The 11,209-nt window shown below is 45.2% G+C and overlaps 1 protein-coding gene across 2 annotated transcripts; it reads left to right on the forward strand.

Annotated features, from left to right (window-relative positions):
* The first annotated feature begins 9,698 nt into the window (after positions 1-9,698).
* On the forward strand, positions 9,699-10,786 carry LOC125549368 (protein STRICTOSIDINE SYNTHASE-LIKE 10-like). 2 transcript variants are annotated; one of them, XM_087517252.1, is made up of 2 exons: positions 9,699-10,728; positions 10,761-10,786. In XM_087517252.1, the coding sequence occupies exons 1-2, from the start codon at positions 9,699-9,701 to the stop codon at positions 10,784-10,786; spliced, it is 1,056 nt and encodes a 351-aa protein (XP_087373378.1). The 2 variants fall into 2 exon arrangements, with proteins under 2 accessions (XP_087373378.1, XP_048568758.2); XM_048712801.2 differs by lacking the exon at positions 10,761-10,786 and having other exon boundaries at positions 9,699-10,736.
* The last annotated feature ends 423 nt before the right edge of the window (positions 10,787-11,209 follow it).

Consider the following 11,209-nt stretch of genomic DNA (forward strand, 5'->3'; position numbering starts at 1 on the left):
AGGATAGAGATGTCATGTAGACGTCGCATCCATCCAAAGGGTATCTTGAGGCTGACTAGGTTTACTCCAATTTCTTTGATCGTGTTAGCTACTTAAAAGCAAGAAGATTTTGACATATCTGACTACAATTCGTATGACATTACAACACGGTTCCACCTGATTTTCTGATATTTCACAAGATTTTACTAGATTATGCAAGGTGTGGTAATTGTTTGACAAGTTTGCACTAGATTTTGCACCACTTTACAGTGTGAGATGAAACAAGCATCCGCTATTAATGTAGTTATGTATCAGATGGACATTTTTTTGTAAGGCATATGAACATTTTCTTTCTTTTCTGCAAGGTAGATGAACAGATTGTTAGTGAGAACCTTTTATGAGATATAGCATCTTCACCTTCGCTACTCCCTCCACTCCAATGTTCCACATTCAACAACCTAACGAAGCCGAGATGAGGAAGGGGATGAAGAATCAAAAACAACGATCTAAGTGGGACTTCAGAGAGAGAGAGAGAGAGAGAGAGAGAGAGAGAGAGATAATAAGGGAGAGAGAGAGAGAGAGAGATGATGCATGCACATGCACATGTTGAATCCTTCATTCCACGAGGGTTGTGTCAAAAAGCCGCCTCAAACAGCATAACTATATGTAGAATCAATCTAGAGATATGATCGCCTTCATGATTACAACTTCAGTGTGATTATATAAGTAAGGAACAATAGGCATCTAGAGAAAATATATGGCCCAGTTTGACATGGAAGAGAAAAGAGTTTTGCTTCCGTACCCCATCCCCTAATTTTGAGGGCATTCTCATGCATTCACGACCAACTTTCTAGTCCCAATTCTTCCAATCAAAAAAGAGGTCAGAACAATCTAATATTTTAATTGAAGGGCTATATTCTAATCTACACCTTTAAAACTGCATCAAAGTCTGTAAACTTGTCTAAGCGGGGTTGTACCGAAGCAAAACTCATTAAGAAAAAAATATAACGTCTGTAGCATTATGTTATTTTGTTTTCTCTCTTAAACTCGAAAATCCTTGTGGAATATAAGAAGTGAATCGCATGCATACCTAGTATGCCAATATGATGGACACCAAAGGGATCACATTTTTCTTATTAGCACCTACAACTTGTTGAAAAATGGATGCTGAATCTACTTACTACATTCATTTATAAATATTATATCTAGGTACAAAATAAGTAAATAGAACAAAAAATATAGAAGAATTTACAATATTATTTTCAGATAGAACATATATGCATGCACACTACTAGGTAATTAAAAATAGAACATGTGACTAAGGAAAACATCATCAAGGAGATTGACCACGAGAAGATCTTATATGCATATACAATACATGCAGTAATATATCGCCAGATGGATCCATGAGATGAAATTTGAGCATTAGAAATTGAAAATTTTAAAACGGTGAAACTGCTGAGGGACTACACTACTCTGCATTCTTTCAGAAGTACTTATACATCATAGATGAGAGGTTAATGTCTCTTAGTAAAGCTAGCTATCGTGTACTCCACCTGACCATTTTTTGTAACACTAGGTTGAGGTTATAAGCTGATGCTTTGACCTGCTCTGCGGTAATTTACTGTTTTGTTTCAATTTTTGGGTCACTGCCCTTGATTTTTCAAAGTTTAAAATAAGAAAACATTGCAGAGTCGGTACTGGAGGGAGTGCATTGGACACTTTTGTGGCCTCTTTGATTAGTTTTATTTTGAAAACACAATATCTTGTAGGACATAATAAACTATTGAACGGACAAAACATCAAGTTTCTAGAATTGGAAAATATGTCAATAATAAAAATGTTAAAGGCAAAATTACAAAAGTAAAGTTTTACAGGAATTGAAATAACTGACAGCAAATTGTTCAAAAGCAAACTGATATAAGGAAACAGCTATGTCTTGACACTTGGCGTCTTGGAACATATTGCTGGAACATTAGGCAATGGGTGTCTTGTCTTGACACTTGGCGTCTTGGAACATATTGCTGGAACATTAGGCAATGGGTGTCTTGACACTTGGCGTCTTGGAACATATTGCTGGAACATTAGGCAATGGGTGTCTTGACACTTGACGACATGTGCGAGGGAGCTGGGAACAAACTACAGACTTATGACCGCCGGTCTCAAGTGTAAACATGTATGGGGCGATCATCGCCATCGGCCAAGTTCTGTTGCCGCACAAGGGTAAGGCTCCCCTCTGTGACGTCCACCCAGAACACCTCGACATCCATGTCTACCTGTTCGCTAGGGAACACGATGAGGATGTCATGCACGAGCTGCATTCTCATCATCCCGTCACGGTGGCGGGCCAATCGCAGGAAGGATCTGATGACCGAGTTGTTAGTAGTGCGCCTGTGGCGAGCGTGCTGCCTAGCCACGCACACGAAGTGAGGCTGCGGCCAGAGCGCATATCTGAGCACGTCCCCTTCGAGGGTTGGCAGGTAGAACTGGCCGCGCACGGAGAGGCCGGACTCTGACAGCGCCGGCCAAGTATCCACGATCTGCCACCTGGCGTCGCCGGGCTTGGCGTGCATAATCACTTCCCTAGGCGCCCCCACCGTCACATAGAGCACCACGATGGGATCAGCCTCGCCGTCGTTGTAGACCAGTCCTGCCGCGTTCCACTCGATCGGCCAGGGAGGGTTCTCGAGGAAGACGTTGGGCAGGTCGGCGACGCCCCCGGTCACCGGGTTGAACAGACGCATCTCCCACCCCAAGGCTAAGAGCACCAGGAGGCCCTCGGCGCTGGCGACGACGTCCCCGTACTCCGGAGGGATGTTGAGCTCGATGGAGGCGCCCGTTAGATTGTTTACGAATCTGGCCTTCTCGTTGATGCGCACATGATCCCCTTTGGCCATCTCCCAGTGTCGCGGGAAGAAGCGCGGGTCCATGCCCATCAGCCTCGGCGCCATGTAGTCTTTCACGTCGGAGAGCAACACCAGGTCCGCCACCTTGGGTAGCAGGTCGGCGAAGATGATTTCCCAGTCCAGGCTGTCCAGCTCATCCGTAGAGGTCCATACGCTGCAAATAAAGAGATTGGAGTAAATCTAGCAAATCAAGAAATACTCCACTAGAGATTACAGATTCAGTTCACCGATGCATGCTTTGAATACTTGAAAATTAAGAGATTAGAGATTCATTTCATCCACTAATATGCTTTTGAACTTGAAAATTAATCTAGCAATAAGAAATATATAAACTAGATCTAATCCGTAAGAGATATAGCTATATGCATGCGTATAGTGTACCCACTATTTGTGGCCGGCATCGTCGGGGCCGGCAATGAACGGCCGGTCAATCTCCCGCGCGGCTGCAGGGGCTATGGTGGCGGCGGATGCAACAGGGAGCTGTGATTCCATTTTGTGGCTAGGGTTGTTGGGAGGGTAGGATAGCTTGCGGAGGCCAGGATGGGTTGGCTTTAAATGGCAGCCGGGCAGCTACAAGTGGAAGGGAACGCTGTGTGGATCGAACGAAAATGGAAGGTAGTAGAGAGACAAAAAGTCACAGCTAGGCGACGAGAGTAATTATACGACCAGGTTGTGTACTTTTTCGTCATAAAGTAATAGGCTTCGATCCTGTGCTGTTGGATGCCAATCAAACGGCGCTCATTTGGAGACCGTTAGCTGTTCACGTGATTATATCAGAGGAAGAAGGGAGTTGCACGTGCATACCATATGCAGTGCAATTCAACCGTACTCCCTCCGTTTCTTTTTACTTTGGGTACAAGATTTGTTTGAAGTTGAAGTACATAAAGTTTGATCAAATTTATTTTTAAAAATATAAACATATAAAATAGTAAATTTGTGTAGCATGAAAATTAATTTAATGACGTATCTAATGATATTGATTTCATATTAAGAATGTTGATATTTGTTTCGATAAAGTTGATCAAACTTTACAAAGTTTGACTTCAGATAAATTTTATATGCAGACTAAAAAAACGGAAGAAGTACAAATGAACACAAAATGGATACAGTTTAGCATATATAGACAAATTCATCGAAGAATACGACAATTTGTGGTCTGCACACAAAAAATATTATGTGAACAGCACATGAAACAATTTACTTATAATATCGTCTATTTTGCATACTTAAGAAGAGCTTATATTTTAAATGAAATTTTGTAGGGAACAAGATACAACATAACCTATGCCAACATAACCTATTTTAATAGATACAAAAAATAAACCTATGGCAATTATTTGATTCTAGGTGGTTCCTGCTGTAGAATTTTATAACCACATATATGCGGTGTCATTCACACATACACATATGCCCTGAAAGTTTTTGTATGCTAAGACACTATACTAGTTTTGCCCAAACACAAAAGCTTATGTCTCAATGCATTCATAATATGAGAGAACAAGTATTTTTACAAGCCTAGTGATAGGCCAACACCCCCAAAGTACAATGCTACACTTCTAAGTAGCAACCATTGCAAGGAGTGTGGTTAGAGACACTGCCACAACCTTCACCCACAACCAAGCCTCGGACTTGATCTTGTCGAGCAAACTAGTGATGATCATTATCAAAGAAAAGGTCATTATGATGCTTCCAATCCCACCAAGCCATGAGCATAATCAGTGAGGAGGTGCCCTTGCACATGGCAAACGGGGTGGAACGGTAGGTTTGTTGCCACCAATCAAGAAAGTGATCAAACGGCGATGGGTGGCCCAGCTATGGATCAGATGCAAGATAGAAATTCATGCCACGAGGTCCATGAGAAAGCATAACTAGTGTGAAGGCGAGCCATGGAATCCATCATCTAGTAATAGAGCATGCACCACAAATAGTGTTGTGACCTTATTACTGGAAGGAACTATCTCTTAGGAGCAGTTGTTGGGCCTTTAAGTGCAGATGTGTGCAGCAAGTGGTAACATTCCTCCGAGAAACTATGGTACCAATTCGTAGAGACAACACCACGAGTTACTCTTAAGAAACACTACAACCCAAATAAGAAACAGCTTATGTCCTAGACAGTTATAGCGAGGCTGTCAATCTCACTACTGCTACTTGGAACAAGTTAGAACAAATAATGCGGAATAACATATTTTTATGTTCTCAGATTGATTAGTAACTGAGAAAAAGAGCATGTGCATGAGTCTTGGAGAGTTCTCTTATGGAGAAAATTGGACCGGAGTTGACAAGTTCACTAGTAGCATCTCCCATCATAGTGAAGACACATAAATAAAAGCATACTAACTATAGGACTAGGTGTAATTTTTTGTGAAAAATTACTAGGCTTTGATACTTTACCATTGGATGCTAATCGTACGACGCATATTTTGAAACTAGATAATATTGTAAGTTATTCCGGTGATTAAAGCAGAGGAAGAAACAGTTGCACATGCATACACACAGTTCAATTCAAATGCACACATACAATGCATTAACAAACTCATTGATATAATTTAGGATACATTGTGTTGACACAATTTTCATCCAAAAATATGACAATTCCTCGCCGGCAAAAAAAATGTGAATAACACATGATACTATTCACACATTTCTTCTCTATTTATTCATAGTTAAAAGTTGTGAAAAAATATGTTAATTAAGTTATTTTTTTGGGAAGCTTCTTGGGGTTCATGATGATTCTACTAGACAAGTGTGATAAGCTTCTGAGATCTGGCTAAAAAAGCTTCTGTGCTGCAACGAGCAATTTGTGTGACCAATTTTTGCGATGCTATATACCTGGGTCATGCAAGAGAGAAGATTTGTGAAGCAAGAAATGATGTCAAGGTGGACTTTGATCCTTTGAACAACTTTACATGCTTTGATATTTCTCATTTCCTGAAAGAAAGCTAAGCTTTCAAGCGGTACGCCAGGAAATGCAGTATACACTTCTATCATTTGAGGCTTCATGCTTAGGTATTTGACGTGCAACTTAGCTATTCTCGATTATGTGCAATCAACCTTTAATCAGCTGGATTTAGTGCCAAGTAACTTATATAGGTCTATACAAATGCTATCGACAATGTCACCGTGATATCATGTAGTTTTACTGTTTGGTTTTGACGTCATTAACCAAAACAATTAGCATTATGCACTGCAGTGTCATACTTAGTTGACACAACCTAGAAGCCTCCAGGGTCGCTCCCGAGCGACCCCGGAGGCACAGCCGCTACCGCTCAAACTTCTACCCTAGCCACCAAACCCTACTGCCGCCATTGGAGTAGGCCGACTCTCAGCACATGGCGTCGGTGAGGCGCCCCTGCTGGCCCCTCTCTCCCATTCTTGCACCTCTACTTCAAACCCCACCCCTCCTCCATCACTCATCGACTAATCAACCTAGGGTCATCAGCTGCTGGCCAGTCAAACTCTGGTGGACGCTCGCACAACTGCCTGATGCGCCGCACAACATGTGACCTGCAGCATCCATCTCTCTATCGAGTCGCCAGATGTAGAGGCCGATTGTCTGCTCCATGTGCCTAGCAGCGTCAAGCTCGGATGAGTTCACAACGACATACAAGGTGATGGCCTTTGCCCATGCGGTGGCGGGCCAATAGACCTAAGGTCTATGGACTAGTGGTGGTTAGCTAGATTCGATAGACCGGATGGTGCTCACTACAAACTGTATTGTAGCAACTTCCTACGGCGCCACGATGGCGGTAGCCATCGAAAGGTCATCGGGAGGGTTCATCTCTGTTGATTCGGTAGTTGATTTCAGCGGTGAGATGAAATTATGGGCGATGGCTTAATGCAGAGGGATGTTAGTTGTGTAATGGCGGCATTCTTGTAGCGACCCGACCCAAATGGATCGTAGTCTCTGTGCTTAAGTGCCATCCCTAGATCGGTATGCTAGCACAGACAGTACACGATGAAATATTACAGAGTTCAATCACACACCTTATTACATCGGGGTCCTCAAAAGAATATTTATTACATAAATATGGCTAAAGGCCATCTAAAATAAATAATTGCGGAAGCATCATAGATAAATGAGTCCATCCAACTTCATGACAAATGTTGAGTGCGGACAATGACCTATCACACCATATTCCTCGTGGGAAAACTCTGCAACATGAGGCATTGCAGCCGTGTAGGTCAACACATGGAATATGCTAGCAATGTCACACTATAGAATAATAACGAAATTTCTACCTCTATATACAATATGGCTGGTGGAGGCTCGAAGTTTAATTTTTCGATAAAGCTATTTTTGTCCTACATCAAGTTAATTAAATTATTACTACAAAGTTCATGCCATTAGTGAGATGGTTATATAGCTGCAGGGATCGGCAAAAGTGACGGCTACAACACATGAGTGACTTCAATGGCGGTGCTACCCGAGCACCCCATCTCGAGCTCCGGCGCGAAAGCCTAGGTCACATCCGAGTGGGTATACATAGCAATGTCGATGGTTTTCTTGCGTCGTTACCTTGTTGAAGGTGTTACTCAGATATATTCGGAAAGATTGTTCAGGGTGAAAAACTAGATTTTGGCCTTGTGGTTGGATCCGTTGATAGCAGTGCTTGAGTGTCGCTCCCTTCTTAAAGGAAAGGTTGGATCCTTTTTTTTTGAATTATTTACAGACATGATAAACCACATGCAATCGCCACATTTCCATGAACAAGAAGGAATTCAAGCTCTAAAAATCACCAAACACATGCTAACAAGCTCCAAAAGAACACTTGAAGAGTAACGGGATGGTACGAAGAAGATATCAATGGGTAATTGCCTAATCTACCGCTCGCTCGCTCTCTACTCTCTAGAGCTGATGCAAATGGCGTCTTACGGAAGTACGTCTGCTGCCTGCAGGGGCAGCACATGGTGTACCAACGAGTCTGGGTATATTTAAAGCCTAATAATCCATGCTGAATAAGGATAACTAACGAACGGTTGCGAATTAGCAACCACTGAAGTCGCGCTTGTCCCGCTCGTCGCACCCCCTTGCGAGCAGACGAAAACGTCCCTTGTACTTGTATGTATAGCAGAGATCATCAATAAAGGAACACACACTTGATTCATTTGTTGCTTCTCTATTTCTCTTGATCTCTATTCTTAACGTAATGGAGGAGCGATGACTCCTGGGAACAACGGAGATGGAGAGCACAAGGCCACGGAGACGACGAGTGCCAATATAATCAATGTGGATAGGGGTGGGGCGGGCGGGGGCTGTAAAGATTGGAGCGCGGGGAGGGTTGGTGGGCTCGGTGTATGGCACGGTATGAATGTGCGGGGAATCAGAGATACGTCCAGTGCTTGGCTGGAAAATTGACAGCGGCCATGCAAGCATGAATGTTGTTTGAAAAGGAGGAAGAGAGGACCTTCGATGGTGTGTATTCGTTGCAGCGTGGACGTGGGCAGAGAGTTTTAGAGGAATACGTTGCCCGGAGCAGGAGATGTTGATGCGTGCATGCCGTCCGGAGGCGGGGACAGAGTTTTGGATTTTGGCCGGAAAAATGAAATTCTAACGAAATCCGTCTGTTCGTTCAGGCCCGGTAGATTTGCTTACCGGTCAAAATTTTTGGCCCAGTTTGAATTTTTGGCCCAGCTCCGCACCTGGTCCGATCTGCATTGCTCATTTTATAGGATATAAAAGGCAGAAACTGAGCTACGAACCCTAGAAAAATGTCGAATTCCTCAACTCTCCTGTAAGCGGCGGTGCCGTCCTCGCAGCAGATGTGCTCGCGCCAGCTCCTTATTCTGGAGCCCATTGTCCTTGCGAATGACGTGCTTGCTTCTTCTATGGCGTGGCGCGCTAGCTGTTGGCTGGGGGCGCAGGTGTGCTTGTCCAGGTGGCCGGAACTGCACCATCTGGCCCCAACTGAACGGGATGGTGCAGCAGGTGCCCCCGCGTGGGCAGCGCGAGACTTGGCCAGTATTTGATTTACGTGTGTATAAGCAGTTCATGTATCGTTGTTGTTCAGCTTGGTTCTGCTGTGTTCTAGTTGCTGCAGATATTAATTTTTTTGCGTTTATTTTTGTTCAAAATCCGCTCATTTTTCTTTCAAGAATACAAAATATGGATGGTGGTTTTCGTCTGGAAAAGCCGAATTTCGCCAATTTCATTCTGGGCGGCGGTAATATTTTCCGAAATCCAAACCTTTGGGCGGGGAAGACGGCGGTGTTGCTCCTTAATGGAGTAATTTTTTTTAATTCTTTTAGTTAATGGAGTATGGATGGCGTACGTGCTCCTCTCCTGTGTAGGTGTAGGCTAGGTACGTTGGTGAAAACAAGGAAAGGGAGGGGTTTCGGTGGGAACGGCTGTTGGCCCAGTGCCGACGGCGAGTCGGACGACGATGGAGTGCTTTCCGATGGAACAAGCTGTACGAGCTCCGAAGCAAGCAGGCTAGCAGGTGGATCGATTCTTCTGCTCCCGTACACAATACACGTGAACCTGGCTTGTACGATCACGCACGTACACCGGCCACCTTTTTTTTTTGCTCTTCCTCGTTTGGTTTGGTTCCGTCCGTTACGTAGCAGAAACGGTTTTCCTACAAAAAGAAAACGTAGGATCGAAACCCATTCGGCCTCATCTCTCTCGTACCACACGCCGACTCGGACAGCTAGTTCTCGATGGATCCTATATAAGAGCAGCCTCCAGCTTGGATCTCTCCATCAATCAAACCAAGCCATCCAGCGCAGGTGCTTACTAACCAAGAGTCCAACAACACGTAAGTAGGCCAGATCGATCCAAGAGCCAACGAGAGAAGCTAGCAGATCGACAACAACATGGGGTGCAGCATGAGCCGCCTCCTCAAGACCACCGTCACGCTCATCATCCTCGTCCTTCTCCTCATACCCGGGGCCTTAGCCGCCACTAGCTTCGATGCCTCACGAAGCCAACAGCTGCCGCTGCCGCGTGGGACGGTCCACGGCCCGGAGAGCGTCGCCTTCGACGGTCAGGGCCAGGGCCCCTACAGCGGCGTCTCTGACGGCCGGATCCTCAAGTGGAACGGCGAAAAGCTAGGATGGACTGCCTATGCATATGGACCCGGCTACGATAGCAGGACGTGCACGTCGTCCAAGTTCAGCCCGGAGACTGAGGCTGTCAGGGAGAGCCGCTGCGGCCGCCCGCTCGGCCTACGGTTCAACCAGAAATCGGGCGACCTCTATGTGGCCGATGCGTACAAGGGGCTGATGCGGGTTGCGCCGGGTGGCAGGGAGGCCACCGTGTTGGTCAACCAGGTTGACGGTTTTCCTCTGCGCTTCACCAACGGTGTTGATGTCGATCAAGTTACGGGTCAGGTCTACTTCACCGACAGCTCGATGAACTATCAAAGGTCACAACATGAGATGGTGACTCGCACCGGGGACTCGACGGGCCGCCTCATGCGCTACGACCCACGGACATCCGATGTCACGGTGCTCCAGGCAGGCATGACGTACCCCAACGGCGTCACGCTCAGCACCGACCGCACCCACCTCGTGGTTGCATCTACCGGACCATGCAAGCTACTAAGGCATTGGATCAAAGGGGTCAATGCAGGCACATCGGAGCCTTTTGCCGACCTTCCCGGCTATCCAGATAACGTGAGGCCCGACACCAAAGGAGGCTATTGGGTGGCGTTGCACCGTGAGAAGAATGAGTTGCCCTTTGGTCGTGATAGTCATCGTCTCGCTGTCAGGGTTGGTAACGATGGAAAAATAGTCGAGGAGATGAGAGGGTCAAAGAAGGTGAGGCCCACCGAGATTATGGAGAGAAGCAATGGCAAAATCTACTTGGGTTCCGTAGAGCTTCCTTATGTCGGTGTTGTTAAGCGCAAGTAGAGAACTATAGTAGTAGATGCATAGGATGCCTTTTTGTTTCTTGTTCTTAGCACCTAATGTAATTTTCCATTTGTTTGTTTTTTCGTCGGAGGGACTATTGTAATCCACATTTTCTATCAACAAATTACTATTTGTTCTTTCCTCCATATGAACGTGTATAAAAGCTAAATTCAATCTATAGAAGTTGTACTTGTTAAGAGCCAGCCTACATGCTATTGCTAGCGATAGAGCAGGGAAGCACGCAAAGTCCATGTTTCAAACATGTACGTGCTTCAAACACATAAAGTCCATGTTTGGAATATGTACATGTGGTTGTTCCCAGCGCACAAATTAAGTGCGTGCCGCACGTCCATGCATGTGCTCAGCGGCCAAGCCCTTCAAACCAAAAACCGCCTTCCTCTCTTTCTTTGTTTTGACCAACGTACCACCGGGGAGGTCGCGCTGACGCTGACGGGGTAGGTGAGGAGGTGGCC

The sequence above is a fragment of the Triticum urartu genome, chromosome 3A (assembly GCF_056163025.1).
Source record: "Triticum urartu cultivar PI428250 chromosome 3A, HENAU_Tu73, whole genome shotgun sequence".
Taxonomy (NCBI): Eukaryota; Viridiplantae; Streptophyta; class Magnoliopsida; order Poales; family Poaceae; genus Triticum; species Triticum urartu.

Bases quoted from the DNA above. Each gene is read 5' to 3' on its own strand.
- LOC125549368 (XM_087517252.1), top strand. From the start codon at position 9,699: ATGGGGTGCAGCATGAGCCGCCTCCTCAAGACCACCGTCACGCTCATC. The intron at 10,729-10,760 runs GCAAGTAGAGAA...GTAGATGCATAG, and splicing joins TTATGTCGGTGTTGTTAAGC to GATGCCTTTTTGTTTCTTGT.